The sequence below is a fragment of the Gorilla gorilla genome, chromosome 7 (assembly GCF_029281585.2).
Source record: "Gorilla gorilla gorilla isolate KB3781 chromosome 7, NHGRI_mGorGor1-v2.1_pri, whole genome shotgun sequence".
NCBI lineage: Eukaryota > Metazoa > Chordata > Mammalia > Primates > Hominidae > Gorilla > Gorilla gorilla.
In genome coordinates, this window is record NC_073231.2 from 47358075 (window position 1) to 47385156 (window position 27082).

General features: G+C 39.3%; 1 protein-coding gene and 1 pseudogene across 5 annotated transcripts in view; one reads left to right on the forward strand and one right to left on the reverse strand.

Annotated features, from left to right (window-relative positions):
- The window catches only part of TERF1 (telomeric repeat binding factor 1), a 38585-nt gene extending 13209 nt beyond the window's left edge, over positions 1–25376 (reverse strand). The window contains exons 1-8 of one of the 5 annotated variants that reach the window (XM_031013863.3): positions 24965–25376; positions 20153–20248; positions 13380–13501; positions 11880–11966; positions 9216–9365; positions 7140–7252; positions 3804–3863; positions 2057–2148 (exon numbers count right to left, since the gene is read on the reverse strand). In XM_031013863.3, the coding sequence (XP_030869723.3) occupies positions 2057–2148; positions 3804–3863; positions 7140–7252; positions 9216–9365; positions 11880–11966; positions 13380–13501; positions 20153–20248; positions 24965–25277 (1033 nt within the window). In that variant the 5' untranslated portion in view covers positions 25278–25376. Of the gene's footprint in view, positions 1–2052; positions 2149–3803; positions 3864–7139; positions 7253–9215; positions 9366–11879; positions 11967–13379; positions 13502–20152; positions 20249–24964 lie in introns of all 5 variants that reach the window. The other 4 variants (XM_019032706.4, XM_031013864.3, XM_031013865.3 and 1 more) reach the window with 4 other exon arrangements.
- On the forward strand, positions 15154–15253 carry LOC115935659 (uncharacterized; annotated as a pseudogene).
- Positions 25377–27082: the final 1706 nt, after the last annotated feature.

The window sequence follows — 27082 nt, forward strand, 5'->3', positions numbered from 1 at the left end:
GATCCACCGCACTCCAGCCAGGGTGACAGTGCAAGACCCCATCTCAAAACAAACAAACAAAAAAATAGCAGGGTGTGGTGGCATGTGCCTGTGGTCCCAGCTACTTGGAAGGCTGAGGTGGGAGGATCAACTGAGCCTGGGAAGGTAGATGCTACAGTGAGCCAAGATCTCACCACTGCACTGCATTCCAGCCTGGGCAACAAAGAAAGACTCTGTCTCCAAAAACAGAAAAAGAAGAGAAAAAAAGGTTTAGCACAAACAAAATTATTATCCTCAAACTATAAAGAGGGGGTACCTGGGTACCACTGAAGTACACTGGATTTTTTTAAGAAAACGTACTTATTACTGACACCTAATAAAATGTGCTAAAACTCAAAGACCTTACAGACTCAATAGCCACAGTCACTGTTAAGCCAGTTTGCAAAGAGTTTATAGTCTTCGAGTTTGCTGATAAACCATGTTTTCTCTTTTTTGAGACAGTCTCGCTCTGTCACACAGGCTGAAGTGCAACCTCCACCTCCTGGGTTCAAGCTGGATTCTCGTGCCTCAGCCTCCTGAGTAGCTGGCATTACAGGCAGGCACCACCAAGCCTGGCTAATTTTTTCTATTTTTAGTAGAAACAGGGTTTCGCCATGTTGCCAAGGCTGGTCTCAAACTCCTGAGCTCTTCAGGCAATCCACCTGCCTCAGCGTCCCAAAGTGCTAGGACTATAGGCGTGAGCCACTGCGCCTGGCCTACATTTCCTTTTCTTTGAATTTCATACTATGAAATTACAACCCTAGGAAAATGCTCACATTATTCTCATTTAAAATGATTCCCAGCTGTCTTGCAGCAATAGGTATAGAAAACCAATCTTGGAACTCCACCAACATTAAGCACATAACTTTACTGAGTTTCTGTTTTCTCATCTTTAAAAATGGGAATGATATCTATGAATGTAAATATTTTAGAACTCTATTTACAATTATTTGCTAATGGTTGCCATGTCATCAGCCATCAGGTATGAACAAATTTATTCTATAATATTTACTGCAGGCCTATCATTTGCCTGGCACCAAGATGGTACCTTATGAGCATGGAGAAATAAACCTAATTTCATTATGTCTATTATTTTTATCAATAAGTATTTAGGTTTAGATCCATATTAAAAATCTCAGGGGGAAGGGGGGAGGGATAGCATTAGGAGATATACCTAATGCTAAATGACGAGTTAATGGGTGCAGCACACCAACATGGCACATGTGTACATATGTAACAAACCTGCACGTTGTGAACATGTACCCTAAAAAAGAATATAAAAAAAAAAATCTCAGTATCAGTTCAGTACCTAAAATATTAATGTGGGGTCAATAAACATTTGTTAAATGAATACATACCAAAAAGAAACTTGTAATTTGCTAAGTCAACGCTCTCAGACTTTATTAAACGTAACTACTGTGAATAACAAGAATCAACTGTACTTAATGTTTCTGAAAAGTAACTACAGTCATGGATTGCTTTACAAGGGGGATATGTTCTGAGAAATAGGGCGTTGGGTGATTTTGTCCTTATGTGAACATTATTAAGAGTACACTTACACAAACATACATATATATATATATATATTCATATAGAAAACCCACGGTTCCCAGTACCATTGCTAATTATCAATCATTTCCCCTACTTGATATGCAATGCCAATATCAAGTGCCACATTATCAAGTTTCCATATGTGCTCCATTACATTATTACAGGACCACCATCCTATATGCAATGCAGTCTGTCTTTGACTGAAATGTCATGATGTGGCTTCAAGTATATGACTATACTTGAAGTTGCTGAACACAGTGAAGGTAGAAAAGCAGTGTACCACCATAGCAAAAGAACCCTAAGCTAGACAGTCAAAATAGCTAACTTTCTAAATTAAACACTATCTCAATTAACTCTATGAAGTCAAGACTTTGTGCTTCAGTTTTCTGAAGTGTGTGTTTTTTTTGCTATAGTGGTAAAGTCAATGGCTGGATTGTTTGAGGACACATCAATTCTGCCCTTCTAAAACTGTTATAACAGTACTCACTTTGAAGAGTTCCTACTCTTCTTTCTTTCTTACTAAGGTCTTGTTGCTGGGTTCCACGTTGCAACTTAGATAAGAAAAGATTCTTGTGAGACCTAAAATAAAACATGAAAGTTTGTAATTGGTTCCAGAAAGATTAGTAAGGCAATGGAAAAAAGGTAAATGATTTGCCTTAATCTGTTCTAGGATCTTCTATTAATACTTTGGCCTACTTCCTTTGGTGCTCTCACTGCTTAGTGCCCCATCTTAACCTGTGGCCTCTTAAGATTTCTGTTGCCTGTCTCATCTTTCTCCATCTCATCTACTCCACAGAAATCAAGATGTTTTTTGATGTCTCAGAAGAAGCAGGCAAAAAAAAAAAAAAAAAAAAAAAGACAAGACTCTTTCGGCCTTCCAATTGGATACATCGAGGAAAAAAATCCTTAAACTACAAAGTATTAGCTTTCATTCTCTCTTATGGCTTTTATTTCCCCAAAGACGGATTCCAAAATTCCTTTACATAATGGCAGGTATCACTTGATTATCTTTACAGCTTCCAAAAAGAGTTTTGAAAGGTAAGGCTGTTTGGAAACACAGGATGTGGCATCATTTTTTTTGAAAACTCTGCCAAATTGGTATTATATTAATCCAATTTTATGAAGGAGCAAACTAAGATTCAAAAAGCAGTTCACCTAAGCTTAGGCAGCTGTATTATCTCCACCTAAAATGTAGGTTATTTTAGCTATACTTTTATCCCTATAGATACTCTAGGTGACCAGCCATCCTTTCTCTCTTCCCCTCTGTCCCTCCTTCCCAAGACTTTCTATTGTCCTTTCTAGAATGTCATTCTCAATCTCTTCACCCATTCCTCTCTGCTCTTTGCCTTGTCTAAAATCTAGCTTTCCCCTGGGGACAATGTTTCTCTCCTTGGTAGCCTTCTCAAGTAGAGATTGGCTTAATCTTCCACCCTCCATAAACTATAGGACTCCAGAGACAGCAGTTTTCATTTCCTAATGAATGCCACTTTCAAGATCCCGCTTCCATAGAAACTTCAGCCTTGAGGATTCATGCCACTGAGATGTATCACCTTCGATCATTCTTCACAGCCATTTACCATCCTTCCAAGCACTTCTTCATCATTCACAGATCTTTCTCTACACCTAAGTGCTGCTATTATGAATTATTTCAGTGTTCTCACAGACAATTCATATACCATCTTGGCCTCTCAATTCCTCATGTCCAATCACCTCCTCCACATGAAGTCAGCCACCTCCTCCCATGGTTCCACTTGTGATCCCAACTGCTCTGTGTTAGAAATCATTCATGCAGACTTTCTGCCCTCGGGACAGGTTGTATTGTCTGTCACAGTGATTCTATTAGATCAAATAAAGTTTTTCAAGTAACTTTCATAAAATTGGCATGGGGCATTCATTAGAAATGTAATTCCCATCCCCTTCCTGCCCCAGTATCGTTTCTTTGTTTCTATGACAGAGAAGTGTTTACTAAACATCTGTTTTAAGCTCAAGAACTCCCTATATGTGTATTCCAATAATGGCTTTGTAGAAACAATGTGAAACAACCCAGTCTCAGAGCAGGTCTCTACAGTTTGGAATTTTAAGATGTCTCAGAGTCGTGACTATCTGTTGGGCTAACTAGGACCCTGAGATACTCTTTCAATTGTACCATTTATGTGGTAGTTTTATTAGGTCTGCATGAATTGCTTCAATCAAAGATTTGAAAGACAAAGAAGAAAAACGTCAATTTACTTCACCTCAATAAGGATACTGTACCCTCTGAGGATTCAGTTACCGCAGACTGTTTGTCACTAACACTTTAAAAGAAGAAAAAATTTGTAAGAATGTAAACAAAAGAAACTTTTCATAAGGATAGTACTTTCCACATAGTCAAGGCATATTTCAATTTATAAAAAAATAACTTTGGAAAGAAACCTCGGTAACATCGGGACATATACAGTCCATTACAACATGGCTAATTTTTGTCCAGACATGCTTATAAGAGGTATTAAATCAAGTTTCTCCAAACATAAGCATAATTAATGGTGTAGTCAAGCATTTATAACACTCTTTCAAAAACTCTTCTACGGCACTTTATTTCCATGAATTCAAGTTTTAAAAACTACTTTATTAAGGTATAATTGATACATGAAAAGCATGGCACATGTTTAAAGTATACAATTTGATGGGTTCAATTTTAATTTATGGTTCTCCCCACCAGTCTCCAATTGAACTTTTGGGAATCGATTAAGTTCCCGTTTGTTATAGTTAAAATGGTTTCCACATACACACAGCATGACTATTTACACCTCCATGCTTTCACTAGCAATATTCCTCTCTCCTAAAATGATATTTCCTCTTCTATCCATCTGTAAAAATCTTAACCATCCTACAAAAGCCCCTGTTCAAGACTACTACCTCCATGAAGCTGTCCATCTCAACTATTTCAACACTGTGTTAGATATTTTAAGTAATCTAGAGATGATTTAAAGGATATGGGAAGATGTGCGTAGGTTATATGCAAATATTACACCCCTTTTTTTTTTGACAGGGTCTCGCCGAGGGTCACCCAGGCTGGAGTGCAGTGGCACAAACACAGCTTACTGCAGACCTGCCGGGCTCAAGCGATCCTCTCACCTAAGCCTCTTAAGTAGTTGGCACTACAGGCATGCACCACCAAGACTGGTTAATTTTTGTAAAGACAAGGTTCTGCCATGTTGCCTAGGCTGGTCTCAAACTCCTGGGCTCAAGTGATCCTCCTGCCTCAGCCTTTCAAAGTGCTGGGATTACAGGTGTGAGCCACTGTTCCTGGCTATTACACCATTTTTGTAAGACACTTGAGCATCCATGGATTTTGGTATTCATGAAGGATGGATGTCCTAGGACTAATCCCCTTCAAACACCAAGGAACAACTGTATAAGCTTTATCAGAGCAAAATATTTATTTCATCTAGTCTTCATAACATGGAGGTTTCCATTTTTCTAGGATTCGTCTGACCTCACAATCACACTTCTGATTCTATACTTGCTTTACTTGAATCCTTACTGGTAACTGTCATGACACTGGTGGTTTGATGCTTTATTTGCCCTGGTTCTGCTTCCACGATGGTTTTGGTATTTGCTCGATTCTTGATCTTTACCGTTTCTAGTTTTAGTTTTGTTCCCTGTAACTAGTGTACAGCAAGTTCTAATGTATGCCTGGTAATGAATTAGTAACAAGGATACCAAGCCAATTAAGATGCTTCAAAGCTAAGTAAGAACCTTCAAATAATTCTCAATCTATTGAAAGAATCAGGTAAACAAGTTACCAACGAAGATAAGTCCTTTTATAGAGATGTATGCTATGAAAGCACAGAAGTAACAACTCTGATTACAGAGCTGGGCAAGACTTCATATAGGTGATCTCTGAGATAGACTGAATGGCAAGGAAGAGCTTGCCTTGGAGAGAATAAAATGATAGGAATTCAAATAGAAGGAACAAAGCTTCTGTGCTGCTAGAAAGTACCATGTATGTGGACAGGGAGGAGTTCATGCTTAGGGATAAGACTGTATGTAAAAAAAAAAAAAAAAAATGGGTCTACGTAAGGCTTTATAAGCCATGCCAATAAATTCTGACTCATCTAGTAGGAAATAGGAGCCAAAAGGTTTTTAAGCTGGGAGTGAGTGATCTAAAGAGATTTATTTTTGTGGAAGCTAACTCTGGAAGTTATGTCAAGGATGGATTTGAATGGTACAAAGCTATATAGATAAAAATAGATTGGAGAAGCATTTCTGAGGTGGGGTTCCTAATACTTGGAGAGCAGCTGGATGTGTGAGGTTAAAGAGAGGCAGGGTGTAGAGAGGCAAATGAGAACATAAAGAGTTCTGTTTGGTACACACGGATTGCACTGTGTTTGTGTCTAGGAGAGCATCTGAAATAAGTGGGTAGTACTATATAAGGAGAGTCCACAGGAAGTGTGCTCATGATTATCTGTAAGAACCGTGGTATTAGCAATATTATCATGAGCAGGATGGCTTGGCCACAAGAATGTATTGGGTATTAGTATCATTAAACTTTGATTTTTGAAACAAAAGGAAGTAATTGGACCAATAAAAATGGAATCTCTACTTCTTAAATTGGAGTTTAGAAAAAAGTACATCAATGTGAAATAAGACTTCAGTACAGCCTTTGGAGAGATGAACCAGTGAGGAACAAGTCATGCTTTGACAGGCAGGAACAATAGGAGGGGCCACTATAAGATGACAGAACCTCAGTCCTAAGATGTGACAAATGCAGTGTAGATCCAACTTGAACCCCAATCTCCACCTCTAAATAAGTAGTTAAGATGGGGTCCCTGCAACACTTAGGTCATGGTCACAAGAAGAAAGTAATATTACATCCATTTCCAAATATACCCACCCAGAGACCACAGAGATTTGATTATCTGGCCTTGGTTTAAGGGTAGAAGAACAGAGAAAACAGACCATGGGTTCAACAGAAAAGATCTTTATAATGTTAAGAGTTATATCTTTCTCAATAGGGGAAGATACTTAAACTTCTAAAACAAAAGACAAAAATCACCCCTGAAAATCCCTAAAGAAAAAATAATTTTGGAGACTTAACAACTATCTCTCAATATATAGGACTGACACAACTTGTTTTCCTCCAGTATTAAAGCAAATCACTATTTCTTCAGTTGAGCACCAGATGAAGCAGTGAGCTTATGCTTAGAGAAGATATATGAATAATATCTTAAAATACTAGACTCTTAGTACAGTGAAACATGAATCACATAACGAGAACATGTAGAATCTAAACACAACTAAGGGGCCCAGGAGTCCAACCTCACCCTTGTTCCTAAGCATACCCCCAGTAAGAATGGTAAACTATCCACATTATTTAAACTGTAATATTTTCTTATTCTCTACTTTTGCTTAGCATATATAATTTGCGCAAGTCATGAAATAACTCTACAGTACTCCAGATACCTAAATGTTAATCAGCAAGATAACATTCTACTCAATAATTATTTTTAATAAAGACTCACATCAATTTTACATAAAGACAGAACATTCATAAAACAAAAAATATACAAATTGATTAAATTACAAACCTTTTTCTTGTATCCAAATTAGCTTCAGTTTCCATTTCAACATCATTACCACTAGGTTTATCTTGAGAAGTTATTGTTCTTGTCCTTTTGCTTTCTACTACTTTTGCCGCTGCCTTAAAAAATGGTGTGCGTGGAGGTAGGAGGACAGGAAGAAATGCAATAAGCCATTTTAAACAAATAGCATTAAATTAAGCCTTGTAATTCTTTGATAGTCATAGCCAATGTATCTGTTCACAGGCCAATGAAGGGCACTGTGTTGTTATTTTCACCAATAATTATGACACTGCCAGCAGCTACATTAGCTATCTGCTTGGTTTATCAGCGTTACGAAGGTGGTCTTTCCTTGTAAATATATTTGATAGACAAAATGCTCTCTAGGCAATTTTAAGAGAAAAGGCTGCACGAAAAAAATAAAAATAAAAATTCTAGATATTTTGAAATAAAAACTATCTCAGATCAATCAAGATGCTCCACTATAACACTGTCAACTTAAAACTTTGGAGGCCAAGACAGAAAATAAAATGTTATTAGAAAAATTTTATTGTTGTTTGTTTTGAGACAGGGTCTCACTGTCACCCAGGCTGGAGTGCAGTGGCACAATCACAGCTCACTGCAGCCTCAACCTTCTGGGCTCAGGTGATTTCCCACATCAGCCTCCTAGGTAGCTGGGACTACAGGCATGCGCCACTATGCCTGACTAAATTTTTGTAATTTTTTTTGTAGAGACGGGGTTTTGCCATGTTGCCCAGGCTGGTCTCAAACTCCTGGGCTCAAGCGATCCACCTATTTTGGCCTCCCAAAGTGCTGGGATTACGGGCATGAGTTACTGCGCCTGACCAGAAATGTGTTTTTTTTTGAGACAAGTCTCACTTTGTCACCCAGGCTGGAGTGCAGTGGTTCAATCACAGCTCACTACAGCCTCAACCTCCTGGGTTCAAGCGATCCTTCTGCCTCAGCTGCCACAAGTAGCTGGGACTACAGGCGTGTGCCACTATGTCTGGCTAAATTTTTCTATTTTTTTGGTAGAGATGGGGTTTTGCCATGTTGCCCAGGCTGGTCGCAAACTCCTGGGCTCAAGCGATCTACCCATTTCGGCCTCCCAAAGTGCTGGGATTACAGGCATGAGCCACTGCGCCTGACCAGAAATGTCTTTTGAGACAGGGTCTCATTTTGTCACCCAGGCTGGAGTGCAGTGGCTCAACCTCAGCTCACTATAGCCTCAACCCCACAAAGTAGCTGGGACAACAGGTGTATGCCACCATGCCCAGCTATTTTTTTTTTTCTTTTTGAGACAGAGTCTCACTCTGTCGCCCAGGCTGGAGTGCAGTGGCGCGATCTCAGCTCACTGCAAGCTCTGCCTCCCAGGTTCATGTCATTCTCCTGCTTCAGCCTCCTGAGTAGCTGGGACTACAGGCGCCTGCCACCACGCCCAGCAAATTTTTTTGTATTTTCTTAGGAGAGACGGGGTTTCACCATGTTAGCCACCTGACCGTGTGATCTGCCTGACCGTGTGATCCACCTGCCTTGGCCTCCCAAAGTGCTGGGATTACAGGCGTGAGCCACCGCGCCCGGCCCAGCTAATTTTTTTGTATTTTTTTGTAGATAAGGGGTTTCACCATGTCGCCCAGGCTAGTCTCGAACTCCTGAAACTTGGACTCCCAAAGTGCTAGCATTACAGGCATGAGCCACCGCGCCTGGCCTAGAAAAATTTTAAAAGGCCCTTCTTTAATATAATTCTATTTTTCCCCAAAAATATGTTTAAAAATGTCTTTAAAATTTACTTAAATTAAAATATTTGCTTTTGCCTATTTCTTATTTTTAATTCATTCTAAGTTTTCCCTTCAACTTTTTCTTTTGAAAATTTTCCCAAACTAATTTTGAAAAGTTACAAAAGTACATATCACTCATAAATCTTTTAATTAGGTCCACAAAATGTAACATTTTACCACACCTTTCTACAAAACCACAATGAAAAATTCTGATTAATTTTAAAGGATTTCTATTTCAAGTATTCTCGTTTATTATAACGTTTCCTTTAAGTTTATTATTAGAGTCACTCTTGAATAATATGTATACCTTCATTAGAAAGGTTGATGATTTTTCACTTAGCACATAATTCACATAACTCTTAATTTTCTCCATCATGTGGTTGTAGCTGAAGTGTTGAAAAAAGGAATGAAATGTATCTTTCTGAGAGATTATCATAAGCAATTTGCTTTTGAAAGGCTAAAGAAAACAGAAGAAATATATTAACATAAATCACACAAAGTTACAGATACAAGGATTTTTGTCATATATTATTTAACTGAAATCACTTTACAAACTCAAGAGACACAGATATTTTTAAAATTAAGTTTTAAATGGCATGCCAATGTACCTTTTTCTGACTTCTGATCTCTCCTCATTTTAAAAAATATTTTACATTTTAGAAAGATTCAAAAAGATATGTATTATAAACCAGAGTATCCATTACCCAGTTAAAGAAATAAAACATAATCAATATGGTTAAAAATCACTGTTTACTACCATAATCTGATTGTATTCCCTTTCCTCTCCTAACTGTAACCATTACCCTGAATTCAGAATTCACCATTCCCAGGAATTCCTTTACTTGCACTACATATGTATGTATCCACAAATATGTAGCATTGCTTAGCATGGTTTTAACTCTACAAATGGTGTTGTATGATGCGTATTCTTTTGAAACTTGCTATATTTCACTCAACTCTATGTTTACAACATTTATCCATGCTGATCTGATATTCCTAGAAGTAGTTATTTTTGCCATTGTAAAGTACTACACTGATCAAAAACATCACTTATTCATCCATTCTTCAAGCCTATTGAGGGATTTAGGCTACTTGCAATTATTGTATCGCTCTTCAACATTTTTCTACATTATCTTCTGTGCATTGTATGTGTTTTTCTTGGACAGTAGCTTTTTCAATGCTGGCTGCACAATAAAAAATGTAGAACTTTAAAAAAATTCTTAGGCTCAATCCCAGAGCAACTGTCTCAGGAAGGCCTTGGTTTTTGGTTGCCTTTAAAGCTTCATGGCTTTTAAAATATGCAGTTAAAAGTGAAACCAGCTATTCTAAGGTATTGTCTAGAAGTGGAATTGCTGGAATGCATGCTTAAAATATTTTGCTAAAATGATCTCCCGAAGAAGTACCAATTTATAGTCTTGAAAGGAAGTTATGGCAGGCAGTACAATAATTTCTCAATTTGTTGAGACAACTGTTGATATTCTAAGACATTTTAATTGATGCCAGTCTGAGGCATGGAAAGTGGTATTTCAATATAGTACTTAATATTGCCCTAATGAGGCAACATTAATACTAGTGAGGTTAAGTACTTATCTTAACCTCTTAATACTTCCTGGCCATTAAGTTTTCCTCTTCTGGGAGGTATAAGCAGAGTAGAATTTTCAGTAGTCTCATAGTGCTATGGAGAAAATATTAAGGGTAGGAAACCCAATAGACATATCAGGCTATTGGCTGAAATTTCTGAAGGGTTATACCCCAGGTACAGGGTTAAATTAGAGATAGATAAAGCCTTGCCAAAACTGCCCAACCTACTCTCTACTAGGCCCAGGTTCCTTATTGGATTAAGGTAGTCACTCTCCAACTCTATCTACTAACATTATCAAGGGAAGGTGCTCAATCTGATTATTCATCAGGGAAACAAATTAAAATCCAACAGGATAGCACTACATATTTGCCTGAATGGCTAAAATGAAAACCCAGATACAAGGTGTGTGGAGCAACTAGAATTCTTTCACACTACTGGAGGAACTGACATAACTACTTTGGAGAACAGTTTGGCAATATCTACTAAAACTGAGTATGTACACATCTTATGACTAATCAGTTCTACTCTTCATATAAACCCAAAAGAAATGCATATATTTGTTCCACGAAATGTATGGGGGAAAAAAATTGCACCTGTACTGAACACATACAGACTTTTTTGTATCTTTTTGTTCCTAAACAGTACAACTGTTTACATTGTGTAAGTTATTATACATAATCTAGAGATGATTTAAACTACACAGGAGGATGTACATATGTTATATGCAAATACTATACTATTTTATTATTTATTTATTTTTAGAGACAGGGTGTCTCTCTGTTGCTTAGGCTGGAGTGCAGTGGCAGCGTTATAGCTCACTGCAGCCTTGACTTCCTGGGCTCAAGCAATCCTCCCACCTCAGGACTACAGTATTGCGCCACCACACCTGCCTAATTTTTAATTTTTTTGTAGAGAACAGGGTCTCGCTGTGTTGCCCAGGCTGCTCTTGAACTACTGACCTCAAATGATCTTCCTGCTTCAGCCTCCTAAAGTACTGGTATTATAGGCATGAGCTATTGCACCGGGCCTCTTTTTACTTTTTTAATATGACTACTGGAAAATTTTATTTATTTTTCATTATTTATTATTCCTTCTTTTTGGAGAGATGAGGATCTCTCCATGTTGCCCAGGCTGGTCTCGAATGCCTGAGCTCAAGAGATCCTCCCACCTCAGCCTCCCAAAGTGCTGGAATTATAGGTGTAAGCTACTGCGTCCAGCTTATTAGAAAATTTTAAATCACATATGTGACTTGCGTAGTTTTTCTATTGCATGGTATTATTCTATCTGTTTAAAAGATAAAGCATTTCTTTTCTCCTCCAATTTTCTTTCAGTTTTCCTCACTCTACATAAACACTTCTAAAATTCTATGGTTTTAATTTAAATAATTACCATATGAGAATTTGGATCACCAAATATTCTTTCAAAGACTTCTTCTGCTTCTTTAAAGTTGCCATTTTCCATACAAACAGCTATAGCCTAAAAGATGAAAAATACCAACCTTAGACTGCGTTTAAAAATACCCAATAGTTATTTAATTATTAAGATAACTCAGTTAAGTCTGAAATCCTCTGTTGAGAACATTTTTATGTAGCTTAATAATTTTAATTTGATAAATGATATAAAATTATTTTTCAAAGACAAAATAAGTGTCGCTTGAAATGACATGAAAAATTTGCACTGGTCCCATGCACATTTATTCATAAATGCCCAGCATTCTATCTCTAATTTAGACCAAATGAAAAGTATGTATTAATAAATAAATTAGAAGCCATACCACACACATTTAGGACCCACCTAAATATTAATTTTGAGTAAAAGGGAAATGAGAGGAGGTAGATGATGTTTGTGATGATTAGGATACATAAAATTTGCTAGTCAGATCCCTGGAAAATATCTAATACACACCTAAGAAGCTAGATGGTTTTTAATGATCATTTTTTTCATGCATTGGCATTTTTGGTAATGTGGTAAAACAGGACCACTTACCATTTGGGTAGCTATGTAAACTTGGTAAGCTACTTAACCTCTTGGTGCCCCAGTTACCTTATATGTAAAATGGTGGAAACAATAGTACCTATTTCATAGGATTGTTATGAGGACGTAAGAGTTTTATGTGAAAGAGTTTAGAACAGTGCCTGGCAAATAGTAAGGAATATATTAAATGTTTGCTATAAACTTTGTCACCCATTTGACTTTACAGTAGTGTATTAAGAAAGACTTGCTTTCTCTAGCAGCCTAAAAGATTGCAATAACATGACAAATCTCTTTGCTCTGGGTTGAATTCATAAAGGAAGCAGTCGTTTCTCTGCCCATTTTCTTTTCCTCAGGTCCTAATTCTACTTGACAATCACCACACTAATTATTGGGAAGGTGGGGAATGACCTGGATTTTCTTTTATCCAACCTGAAAAGAAATTTTTAAAATTCTCAAAAGAGAAAGTTTATTTAACTAAGAAAGTACCTAGTATTTGCTTTGACTGCTAGCTATTGTATCTTTGAATGACGTTTTGGGCTACTTACTGTCTACTAAAATTCTCCCTACTTGGTTAAAATTTTATATATTCTTGATTACAAAATCTAAAATTTACCATTAATTAAAAATATTATCTACTTTTTACATAATCTTTAAGTATCAATTGGGAGTGCACAAACCCCTGGTTTTTAAATTTTCCACAACATAGGGGCAACATATGCTTAAGTATGGCACATTAAGTTCCAGCCCCCAGTGCTCATGTTAAGACTATAAACCAAAGGTCAAATTTCTGAAGAGAAACAATACATTAAATTTTACTACTGCTCAACTTCTACTAGGTTCCTCTTAATTTCTTTTAAATGTTAAATGTTCTTATTTTCTAGAAATATAATAAGCATAAAAGTAATTTATTCATACCTGAATTTTAATTAAATTCTGTATTTCTTCATGAAGTTTGTCATGTTCCTTTTCAATTGAACCCCAAATCATCAGGGCTGATTCCAAGGGTGTAATTCGTTCATCATTTTCAAACTGTGCATCTTTTAAAAACAGAACAAAAATAAGTAACTCAGAAAGCTAAGCTAAGTAGAACTTTGTCAGTTTTTAATAATGCATTCCTCTAAATATTTACTGAGTGTATACTATGTGCTAGGTACTCTTCTTGTTTATACCAGTTTAGAAGTGATTTTATTTTCTAAGTTAATTTGCTCATTAAGATCAATTTCAAATGGAAAAAGGTTGATGAGATTACAAACATTTGAAGATTTTCTTTACAAAAACATGAATTTTAAGAACGAAAGTAAACTATTTTACATAACATGTCATATAGCAACAGAATTCTTAAGTGGTTCCTAAGTCTAATGCATTATAACAAACCTCAAGACAGGCCACTTTTCTCACCTATAAAATGGTGACAATAAATACTATCTCACAGAATTTATGTGAATATATAATGAGATAATAGTTGTACTATTATTAAGCTTTCCTAAAAGAGTTGTGATCAAGTTATTCAGAACAAAGACTCACAACAGCTGATAACTAATTAGCAAATTACACAGCAACAACCCATTCGGACATTCAAGAGCCTTCATGATAATGTCTTACATGTCTAGCATCTACAGTCTACAATTCATTCAATAAATATTTATTGATCACTCAGTATATATAGGCACTCGCCTAAAAACTTGGAATGGCTCAGTGAATAAGACAAAATCCTGCTCTTATGATACTCACATGCTAATGAGAAATAAATACAGTCTCAGAGTAGTAAACAATACAGTTTCAGAGTAGTAAACAATACAGTTTCAGAGTAGTAAGGGCTAGAAAAAAGAAAAAAGGTTCTGGAAATGAAGAATGGTAGGGGAGAGGGAAGCTCTTTCAGACAGGTTAAAGACCTCTCTGAAGAAGTGACAGTGGAGCTGAGAAGAGCGTAATGTGAAGCAGAAGGAACAGTCACACAAAGATCTGGAAGAAAAACATTCCAGAGGGAATGGCAAGTGCAAAGGTCCTGAGGAGGAGTTTGATGTTCAAAGGGCAGGAAGAGCCAGGTGGGGGCATGTGCCTGTAGTCTCAGCTACTTGGGAGGCTGAGGTGGGAGGACTGCTTGAGCCAGGAGTATGAGGCTCAGTGAGCGATGATGACACCACAGCATTCCAGCGTGACCTTGTCTTGAAAAAACAAATACAAAGGGCAGGAGGAAGGTCGGTGGGCAAGCTGGATGCATACTCTTAGAAAGATGATGGAAGAGGCAAGTAGTTGTCTGTCTGTTTTGGAACTTATTTTGAATGTAGAATAGAATCTGCTAATGGACTGTATGTAGAGCATGAGGAAAAAATGGAGGACTCTTGGGTTTTAATAATTGGATAAATGGTGCTAACATTTACTATCATAGGAAGCCTGGGTGAGGACCAAGTTTATGAAGTTGTATATGGAAATCAAGAGTCTTATCCAGGTGAACTATAGTTTATTTTCAAAATAATGCTAATGTTTTCATTTTGTCTAGACTACCTTCCCCCCACCCCCACACCACATCTGAGGATGTGGATAGACTACCATTTTTATACTTTCTTTCTGACAAAATCTAGCAATTCTTACAGGCATAGTGCAAACTGCACCTCTTTCTTGAATGCTGTCCTTACCCCAGCAGCTAAGAGACTAGGAAATTTCCTTTCTCTAAATCTCCTGTATGTGCTTGCTTTGGCAGCAAATATATAAAAATTGGAAGAATGCAGAGATTAGCATGGCCCCTCGAGAAGGATGACACAAAAATTCATGAGCATTGCATTAATTAAAAAGAAACTCTTGTATCATTATTCATTTTTTAATGCCTTGCAGTACTTTATACTTACCTCAACAACCCTATTAGCTTTTACAGTGTCTTGAAGACAAAAAACTTCTTACTCTATAATGCATAATATTTCAAATTTTGGGGGGCAGAAGCCACTTAAGTGTATTTTTCTAAATCCCTGTAATTCCTAGCACAGTTGTAGATCCATAGCAACAAATAAGCATAATAAAGAGAATTTTTTATTTTTATTTTTACTTATTTATTTTTTGAGGCGGTGCTTTGCTCTTTTGACCAGGCTGGAGTGAAGTGACGCGATCTTGGCTTACTGCAACCTCCGCCCCCTGGGTTCAAGCGATTCTGCTGTCTCAGCCTCCCAAGTAGCTGGGATTACAGGTGCCCACCACCATGCCGGGCTAATTTTTGTACTTTTAGTAGAGACGGGGTTTTGCCATGTTGGCCAGGCTGGTCTCGAACTCCTGACCTCAGGTGATCCACCTGCCTCAGCCTCCCAAAGTGCTGGGATTACAGGCGTGAGCCACCGAGCCCGACTGAATAAAGAGAATTTTAAATAGCACATCCTTTTTTCCTTGAAAAACCAGAGTAAGCATGCAGTTTAAATATTCGTAGTTTCAAATATTTTTACTTTATTTCCTGTTGTCCTCTCCAAATTGTTTTTCCAACATTTTAGATATAAAAATATATTCATTCACATACTAAGTCTCTTTATATTCCAGATTCTGTGTCAGGTACTTAAGATACAAACATGAAAAAAAAAGTTCCTGACCTTGTGGAATTCACATCCTAGCTATGGAAGAAGACATGCAGACAAACCAATATAACTGGTACTTTAATGGAATTGTGCATTATGCCAATGGTTCTCAATGTTTGCTATACCTCAGAAACATCTGAAGAGCTTTTGAAAAATATTGATGCATGGCCAGGCGCGGCGGCTCACGCCTGTAATCCCAGCACTTTGGGAGGCCAAGGCAGGCGGATCATGAGATCCGCCAATCAAGAAATTGAGACCATCCTGGCCAACATGGTGAAACCCTGTCTCTACTAATAATAGAAAAATTAGCCAGGCATGGTGGCGCACGCCTGTAGTCCCAGCTACTCAGGAGGCTGAGGCAGAAGAATCGCTTGAACCCGGGAGGTGGAGGTTGCAGTGAGCCAAGATGGCGCCACTGTACTCCAGCCTGGTGACAGAGTGAGACTCTGTCTCAAAAAAAAAAAAAGAAAAAAAATATTGATGCCTATACCCATCTCCCAGAGATTAAATTCTCAAGCAGAGTCTAGTGTATTTGAGGAACATGGTATTAACTCTAAGTAGGAATAGCAGAAGTGAATCCCTCATGAAACAGAAGTCATCCAAATTGGGGCATTAAGGATAAACAGATGAAAACTAAGTGTAGACCACAAGGATGGGAAGGAGAACACTTCAGGAAAATGGAGCAGCATAAGGTAAGAAAGAGGTGTACAAAAGATATTCATGCTAGTAACTAACACTGAGTGTCAGGCACTGTGGCACTTGTTTTATACAGTAAGATCTGAGAGCTAGAGGTCACACACCAAGCAAGTAGTACAAGCAGACACCAAGACACTTAAATATCACTTACTGTGCCTCAAAAGTAGTGAAACGAAAATGCAAAGGTAGACTGCCTAATTTTTCTTCCTCATTTTTCATCTGCTTGCTTTCTTTCAAGAACTAATTTCAACACACACTTTCAAATAAGTATTTCTTGACTGACATTACTTAACCCTTCTCACTTATCTGCCTTCCTTCTTATAAATGTGACATACAGAAAAATGTATGTTAGATCTTAGCTTCAAAAAATTTATAGTACAGACATTCACTTCCAGGTGGGATGTAGTATATACTCCAGCAAACAAAACACTCACACTACAACTAGAAAACAGTCAGATAAACTCCAAAATCACATTACTAAAGACATGGGATAGCCATGGAAGCAATGAAAATGAGATGAACTAAAATTCCAGAGAGAATCCCTTCTGAGGTGAGCTGCCGATTTGCTGATTTTGGATAAGGCTGAGGATCCAGTGCACTCCAGCCAGAGAGACTTTATTTACTGGAGAAAGACAAATAAGAACAGCTTCTGGCGGTTTCCTTGGGGCTGGCACATCGACTGGAAACTAGAGGAACTGCAAACATGATTGGCTTTTCTTCACAAGACATGTGCTGAGTTCCAGAACAATGCAATAGGCTGCAGTGGAAAGGCACATTAAGTCTCCCAGAGTTTTGGGAGGCCTAGGCGGGAGGGTCACTTAAGGCAAGGAGTTCAAGACCAGCCTGGACAACATGAGACCTCGTCTCTACAAAAAATTAAAAAATTAACTGGGCCTGATGGTGCACCTGTAGTCCTAGCTACTCAGGAGGCTGAGGTGGGAGGATCACTTGAGCTCAAGAGTTTGAGTCTGCAATAAACTATGATGGCACCACTGCATTCCAGCCTGGGCCAGAGAGACACCCTGGCTTAAAAAGAAAAAAAGCTTAAAGTTCCATAAGAGGAGGATGACAAGCATTTCCCCTTTAAGATATCTGCTGTATTTCAGAGCGACGTGGGGGTCTACAGCCACATCACCCCAAACATGTCCAATCTTGTCAAACCTATGTGGGGTAGGAGACTAAACCCAATATGGTAGCTACTAGCCATACATGATTACTGCACAGCTAAAATATGGCTAGTTTGAATTGAGATGCACCTTAAATATAAAGTACACATGAGATTTCAAAGACTTACTCCAAAAAAAGGTAAAATATCTCATTTGATTTTTTTTAAGAGATGGGGGTCTTGCTGTGCTGCCCAGGTTGGGGTGCAGTGGTGTGATCATAGCTCACTGCAGCCTCAAACTCGTGGGCTCAAGTGATCCGCCCACCTCAGCCTCCCAGAGCTGGGATTACAGGTGTGAGCCATGTGCCTGGCCTTACTAACATTTTTTACACTGACTACTTGTTGACATAGTGTTTGAGAAATATTGAGTTAAATAAGATTATCAAAATTATTTTTTAGCTACACCTGCTGGAATGGGAATTTCTAAATTTCATGACAGGATTTCATTCTGTCACTCAGGCTGAAGTGAAGTGGCACAATCACAGCTAACCACAGCCTCAACCTCCTGGGCTCAAACGATCCTCCTACCTCAGTCTCCAGAGGACCACACGTGGTTAACTTTTTATTTTTATTTTTTTTTTGTATTTTTAGTAGAGACGGGGTTTCACCATGTTAGCAAGGATGGTCTCTATCACCTGGCCTCGTGATCCGCTCACCTCAGCCTCCCAAAGTGCTGGGATTACAGGCGTGAGTCACCACGCCCAGCCAATTTTTTAAATTTTTTGTAGAGACAGGGTCTCGCTATGTTGCCTAGGCTGGTGTCAAATTCTTAGGCTCAAGCGATCCTCCTGTCTAGGCCTCCCAAAGTACTGGGATTACAGGTGTGAGTCACTATGCCTGGCCTACTTTTCTTAACATAGCTATTAGAAAATTTTAAATTAGACATGTGACTCACATATCTCTATTAGGCAGTGCCACTATAGAGCAAAATTAAAAAAAAAAAAAAGCAAAAGGGTTATGTATAGCCAAAAATCCAATATATAAAATTTTAAATGCTGCCTCAGTTGAGTGCATTATGGTGAAATATATTGATTCTTGACAGCTGACCCTGGCCTATTATATCTAAGATATATCCAAAAGAGTATCCTGGTAAATTCCAAGATTAAACCATGAGATCACACATAAAATCTGGATTCCCCCCCCGCCTTTTTTGGAGAAAAGGTTATCCAGGAAGCAACTAAGATGTGCTGAACAACTGCTATGTGTAAAGCACTGCCAGGCACTTTAGAATACTTTTCCACCTTAATTTAGAAAACAACCCTGTTAACAACAGTTCAACTTATAGTCTGCATGGTCTGGAATTTTGCTCCAGCCTGCTACTTCTCCAGCAACTGGCCCAGGCCTACCTATGGCTCTGTCTCTTTCACAACTATTCTGCCTCTATCTAGTTCTATCCATTTATGGTCCTGGCACCAACTCCAGACCTACCCTCACCCCCCAAACAAAGCAGACTACATCAGCCAGAGCTACTTTAGTGAGGGCCTTGACAGTGGTGCTAATACACTGGTATTTTATGTAAGACAACACTTCAATAAGCAAGCAGTTTTATGTAAGTACTGCCCACTACTCAGGATTGTTGGAAAAGTATTTTGTAAATTATAAAAACCAATCTAAATACAAAATTATTTGCATCACATAGCCTTTTAAAATGACCATGTTGTAAATACCAGCCATTACTGATAAACTGAATCAGCCTTGCCCATTACAATCTAAAATGGAACTACAGAGACAAGGGAGAGAGATTACAGCTATAAACTGTACTTCTTACATAAGTGCTGGCATCAAGTTCAAATAAAAGGTTTCAAATATAATAGTTGCCAGTAAAAAACAGAGTGTGTATGATTGGAGTCACCACAAAGTTAGCAAATAGAGTCAATGAAACACACTTCCCCAAGAGTAGCATCAGAATCACCTGGGAATTTATTAGAAATGTACATTTCAGAGCCCCATACCCATCCTACTGAATCTGAAACTCATGAGAGTTAGGGAGACTCAGCACTATGTTTTTTTTTTTAATAAGTCCTTTAAGTAATTCTGGAGCAGGCTAAAGTTTGAGAACCAATGTTCTAAGATGACAGGGACTACATTTCTTTTACTTGCTTTAGATATGACTGTATGTGTACACACACACACACACACACACACACCCCCAACACCCCTATGCACCAGACACGTGTAGGCAAACTTCCCCCAAAAACGTCTGTTTCTTCCCATTGTCTTACATTAGAAACAGACTGAAATATTTCCAATATAAAATAAAAACACATATTTACCAAGGGTTTTTCCTGCTGCAATTCTTGTCAAAAACTGACATATGTATATCGTTCTCAACTGGTAAGCTGTTAGACTGGATAGTCCATGAATAATAGCTAAAAAAGAAAAAAAGTAAATTTTATTAAAATCAAACTTGATCCAGTAGTGCCACTGTGTGGTTTGTTGAGTAATAGGCTACAAACATATTGTAAAAATTATCATAAATTTAGAGTTGTACATTTAAGATCTGATTAAAATTCAGAACAAAAAAAAAGAATAGCAATGAAGACATTTCTTACAAAATATAACTTTCACATGTAGAATAAAAATTGTTGAAAATTCTTTCAAAAGTAGCAGTCTACATTAACAAAAAAGATTTAGATACAAACTGTAAAATGTGTAAAATCATTGGTTGGAAACTTATACCTAGAAACATTTCATATAATAGAAAATATTTTATATTATTTCTATCTAGGTTTCAGTTAAGTGAGTCTGTTTAGCTTACAAAGTTGTATTTTAAAACCTATTAATATTAACCTCCCCAAAACTTGAATGCCCACCCAGATGTTGAGTCAGGCAGTGACTACATACAATACCAAGTAAGCCATACTCCTGGACCACAGTGAGCTTTTTACCATGTAGCAATGAGAGACAAGCAATTGAACTACTGAAGTAAACGTGGTGAAAACTTTAAAAAGACAAGTACAGAACGCTTTGGAAGCATATAACAAGAAATCTGTGTGTTTAAGTATCTTCTGCACAGAGGAGGTGTCAGGGAAGGCTTCTCTGAGGAAATAATGTCTAACCTAAGACCTGAAGGTGCCACTACTACCATTATACTTAACCCAGGGCTTGGTTGGTGTATATAAAAAACTTAAATAACTAGCAAACTGAAAAGCAGTTCTGTAGCAATTAGGCATATAAGACAAATATATTTTTACCCAATTTCCTCCCTCAATTCTAACATAATCTTATGCTACACCAGAGATTATCTGGACCATACACAGTCATAATAGAATTTAACAGGATTTTAAGAGAGCACAAAATTTATATAGAATTTAAACACAAGCCATTCAATATTTACTGAACATCTACTGCCAGCCTGTGTTAGGAGGTGATGACTTAAGATAGCCAGTCTCTGCCCCCATGAAGGTTTTAATCTGAGAAGACACAATTAAACAAAAAGTTATATAAGTAACTAATTAAAATTTTAATGAGTACCACGAAGGATAGGTGCAGAAATACCTCATTTTATTGTGCTTTGCAGATTGCATGTTTTTTACAAATTGAAAGTTTACCGCAGCCCAGCTTGAGCCAAGTCTAACGGCACCTTTTTTTTTTTTTTTTGAGACAGAGTCACACTCTGTCGCCCAGGCTGGAGTGCAGTGGTGCATCTCCACTCACTGCAAGCTCCGCCTCCCAGGTTCATGCCATTCTTCTGCCTCAGCCTCCCGCATAGCTGGGACTACAGGTGCCCGCCACCAAGCCTGGCTAATTTTTTTTTGTATTTTTTTAGTAGAGACGGGGTTTCACCATGTTAGCCAGGATGGTCTCGATCTCCTGACCTCGTGATCCACCCGCCTCAGCCTCCCAAAGTGCTGGGATTACAGGCATGAGCCACCGCGTCCGGCTCATTTTTCTAACAGTACCTGTACCTGTCACATTTTGATAATTCTTGCAATATTTCAAACTTTTTCACTATTATTGTATCTGTATGGTGGTCTGTGATCAATAATCTCTGATGTTACTATTGTAAAGGTTCTGGAGTACCACAAATCATGCCCATATAAGACACAAACTTATTCCATAAATATTGTGTGTGTTCTAACTGCTCCACTGACCAGCCCTTCCCCTTACTCCCTCTCTTCAGGCCTCCTTATTTCCTGAAACACAACAATATTGAAATTAGGCCAATGAGTAACTCTACATGCCCTCCAAGTGTTTCAGTGAAAGGAAGAGTTGCAAGTCATTCACTTTAAATCAAAAGCTAGAAATGATTAAGCTTAGTGAGGAAAGGATGTCAAATGCCATGATAGGCTGAAACACTGGCCTCTTGTGTCTAACAGCCAAGTTGTTAATACAAAGGAAAAGTTCTCAAAGGAAATTAAAAGTTCTAATCCACTGAACACATAAATGATAAGAAAGTAAAAGAGCCTATTGCTCATATAGAGAAAGTTTGACTTGGATAGAAAAAAAATCAAACCAGCCACAACATTCCTTTAAGCCACAGCCTAATCCAGAGCAAGTCTAAGAAGGCTGAAAGAGGTAAGAAAATTGCAAAAGAAAAGTTGGAAGCTAGCAGAGGTTGTTGGTTCATGAGGTTTAAGAAAAGAAGCCATCTCTGTGACATAGAAGTGCAAGGTGAAGCAGCAAGTGCTGAAGTAAAAGCTACAAGTTATTGAGAAGATCTAGCTACAATCACAAATGAAGGTAGTTACACTAAACAACTGATTTTGTTTTTTTTTTGAGACAGAGTCTCACCGTGTCACCCAGGTTGGAGTGCAGTGGCGTGACCTCGGCTCACTGCAGCCTCCACCTCCCAGGTTCAAGTGATTGATTCTCGTGCCTCAGCCTCCTGAGTAGCTGGGATTACAGATGTGTGCCACAATGCCCAGCTAATTTTTGTATTTTTAGTAGAGATGGGGTTTCGCCATGTTGGCCAGGCTGGTGTCTCAAACTCCTGACCTCAAGTGATCCAACTACCTTGGCCTTCCAAAGGGCTGGGATTACAGGTGTGAGCCACTGTATCCAGCCAACAACAGATTTTCATTGTAGATGAAACAGCCTCATATTAGAAGAAGATGTCATAGAGAACTTTCATAGCCAGAGAGAAGTCAATGCCTAACTTCAATATTTCAAAGGACAGGCTGACTCTCTTGTTAGGGACTAATGCTGCTGGTGACTTTAAGTTAAACCCATTGCCCATTTCTCATTCTGAAAATCTTAAGGCCCTTAAAATGATATATCAACTTTGCCTGTGCTCTAGAAATGGAACAAGATGACAGTACCTCTGTTTACACCATGGTTTACTGAATATTTTAAGCCCATTATTGAGATCTACTGCTTGGAAAAAACATTCCTTTCAAAATACCATTGCTCATTGATAATGCGCCTAACCACTCAAGAGCTCTGAGGGAGACGTACGTACAAGGAAATTACTGTTGCTTTCATGCCTGATAACACAACATCCATTCTGCATCCCATGGATCTATTGTTCTGTCTCCCTGTCCCAGCCTTACAAGTAACTGTGAAATAACCAATCTTCTTTTTGTTCTGTTTCAGCTTCCTTAAGTCCTTACTGTCTATAAAGCCAACCCCCAACTGCTCAATTCATTGAGCACTTATTTTATGGAATAAAGTATTACCTGAATCCAGAATCACAATAAAGCCAAGTGAGGTCTTTAAACTAAACTTAGTTGTAAACAAGATCTGGGTGCTAGGTGTACTCATTGTTACTAGAGTTAGGTTGCTTCTGTGCCCTTTTATCTGACAGAGTAAGGAAATACATATTTGTATAGTAACCTATGTCAACACATGCATATGCAAATATTTCTAAGTCATCTATACCTACATGAGCTAAACAGTTCATACTGATGTCTCCAACTCTAAGAGAACTCTAAGAGAATTCTGAGGAACTAGCTTCATTCCAGGATTTAACTTTCTACTTAATGTTAATTATCCCTGGCTCCAGTGTTAACCGCAATACAGAGGAAAGATCCTTGAACTGGAAGATAAAGCATGGGGCTGAAACACTCCCTTTTAACCTATCAGTACCTTAAAACTAAGATTATTTGCCTAACTCACAGGATTATGGTGAAGATGAAACGTGTCAAAATGTCTTTCTAAGAATTCTATTAAATAGCATAATTATACTATTATAAATATATACTTGCACAGTAACTTTAGCGCCAACTATGAATGAAGTACCAGAACATCTTTCTGTTGTTTTTCAAAAAGCTACACTAGGCCAGGCGCGGTGGCTCACACCTGTAATCTTACAGCTGCGGGTGGTGGTGCACGCTTGCAGACCCAGCTACTCCAGAAGCTGAAGCGGGAGGATACCTGAGCCTGAGGAGGTCGAGCCTGCAGTGAGCTGTGATGGCGCCACTACACTCTCCAGCCTGGGCGACAGTGAGACCCCATCTTGGGACGGGGGCGGGGTGCAGCAGATTTCATGAACAGTTTCATTCATTCATTTATTTATTCATACAGGGTATCACTCTGTTACCCAGGCAGGACTGCAGTGGCACGATCTCGACTCACTGCAACCTCTGCCTCTTGGGTTCAAGCGATCCTCCCACCTCAGGCTCCCAAGTAGCTGGGACTTGCAGGCATGTGGCCAACATTTACTTTTATTCTGAGACTATACAGAATAAAAGTAACTGCTGTAGAGCCAGCAGGTCAAATGAGGTTTAATAGCTCACAAATTAACATAAAACACTGATGCCTGGGGGGTCACTGGAGGCCACAGGGACTGCTGAATATTACTACAGGAATACCTGAGTAGAAAGCGCCAAAAGAGACAAAGGTACTGGGTTGAGTGGAACTGTATATATTTTAACTCATTTAATGCTTGCATCAAACCTGAACAGGGTCTTATTTTCATTTTATCGAAGAGGAAATCAATCTGAGAAAAACTCAGGTGCTGACAACGGGCGAACCGGGATTCGAACAAAGTTCAGCCCGGAGCCTCGGACTCCCAGCTAATCGGCCGCAGCAGACCCTCTCTCCCGACCTCCCTCGGCGACGTAGGGAACCAGCCCTCTGCCGCGCACCACGGAGCCCGCATCGGCCCCCGGCGTAGTCCCGGCCCGGACGCGGTCTGCCCTCACCCTCTGCGCTGTTGCGGGTCCTGCGGAAGTCCTCGGAGCGGCCGTCGCGGAAAGCTCGGCAAAGAGAGAGGCAGAGGAAATCGAGCATCCAGCCGGCAGCCACGGCCTCGGCCTCGGCCACCAGGCCCGCGTCCTCCTCCTCCTCCTCCTCGGGGGCCCCCACCTGCACCTGGCACTCGAGCAGTTCCTGGCATTCGAACTGCTCCTCGTCGTTTCTCTCTGTTTCTGCCATCTGCTTATCGGTGGGGTCGGCATCCCTACCATCCGCACAGCCCCGCGGGCTCGGGGCCGCTGAGGAGACGTCCTCCGCCATGTTAAATGGCTCGCTTGGGTACTGCCCCTTCAGGCGCCGAGCAACGATTGGCTCGCATTCGAGGGCGCGGGGCGTGGCCGCGGAGAGTCTCTTCCGCCGGCGGGACATAGGCGAGCGGTTCAAGCCTGGCTTCTGATTGGCCGACACCTGTTCCGGCTTCTGATTGGCCGACATCTGTTCCGGCCTCTGGGCGTTGAATTTGCCGCCAGTCTAGGGCAGGGCTTTGTAGGTAAACCGGACGACTCCATACTGAGCGAGGAGTGAGATTAGGTTAGGAGGAGGCGTCTTTATCTTCCTTATTCCTTGTAAAATGCAACCTTGACTGGAACAACAACACGGTTATTTAAAATGAAAACGCATTTGCCTGCAGCCTATTTCAGAAAGAGATAAGTAATGAGAACTTGTCACTATTAGACAAGCGTAACACTTTTAAACCCTAGTTTTCATCTAACAGTTACTACGTGATCACGAACAACAACTATTACAACTGACAATATCCATGCTTCTCCAACCTTAAGATGCATCAGAATCAGCCTGGGGGCTTGCTAAAACACAAATTGCCGGGCTCCACTCCCAGAATTCCTGTTCTGCTGGTCTAGCTTGGGATCCTTGAATTTGAAATTCTAACGCTACTTGGCTGGGCACCACATTTTGAGATCAGTGCTCTAGAAAGAGTATACTATAATGGAAATGTATCTCAATCAAGGTTTGAGATCGACTACAGAATGCAGTTTGTAGAAAACAAGTGAATGCTTATTTTGAATTTTGAAACTTAGCACAAAAGGAAATTCTAAATGGGGATGGGTGGTCTGGTTATTGTTTTTGTTTTTTGTTTTTTGTTTTTTTTTTCCTTTGAGACAGGATTTCGCTCTGTTGCTCAGGCTGGTCTCCAACTCCTGGCTTCAAGTTATCCTCCTGCCAAAGTGCTGGGTTTACAGGCCTGAGCCACAACGCCCGGCTCCGTTTTCTGTTCCTTGATGTGGGTTCACTTTATGAAAATTCACTGAACATCGTTTATGCACTTTTCAGTATGTGTGTCATAATTGAATAAAAAGTTTATTTTAAAAGCCTTTCTGTTTATAACGCATCCAGCATCATCAAAGCCTTTCCACATTTTCACACACTTCTTGTTATTGTCTTTAAGGTGGTACAGTTTAAGTGTTGAGTAACTAAGGCACTGTATTCTAGTATTAAGAATGCTTAGGTTGGAATATGCCCTACCAGTTACTCACTAGCTGTGTGACCTTGGGTAAATTATGTCTCAGTTTTCTTGTCAGTATAATGTGAATAATAATAATACCTGCACGATTAAAGGGCTTGGTAAATGTAAAGAGTTTAAAACAGCCGGGCGCAGTGGCTCACACCTGTAATCCCAGCACTTTGGGAGGCTGAGGCGGGCGGATCACCTGAGGTCAGGAGTTCGAGACCAGCCTCAACATGGAGAAACCTCGTCTCTACTAAAAATACAAAATTAGGCGGGCGTGGTGGTGCATGCCTGTGATCCCAGCTACTCGGGAGGCTGAGGCAGGAGAATTGCTTGAACCCGGGAGGCGGAGGTTGCGGTGAGCTGAGATCGGGCCACTGCACTCCAGCCTGGGCAACAAGAGCGAAACTCCGTCTCAAAAAAAAAAAAAAAAAAAAAAAAAGATTTCAAAACGAAACCTCAGCCAGGCACAGTAGCTCATTTTGTAATCCCAGCACTTTGGGATGCCAAGGTGGGAGGATTACTGGAGCCCAGGAATTTGAGGCCAGCCTGGGCAACATAGTGAGATCTCATCTCTACCGAAAAAAAAAAAAAAAGCCAG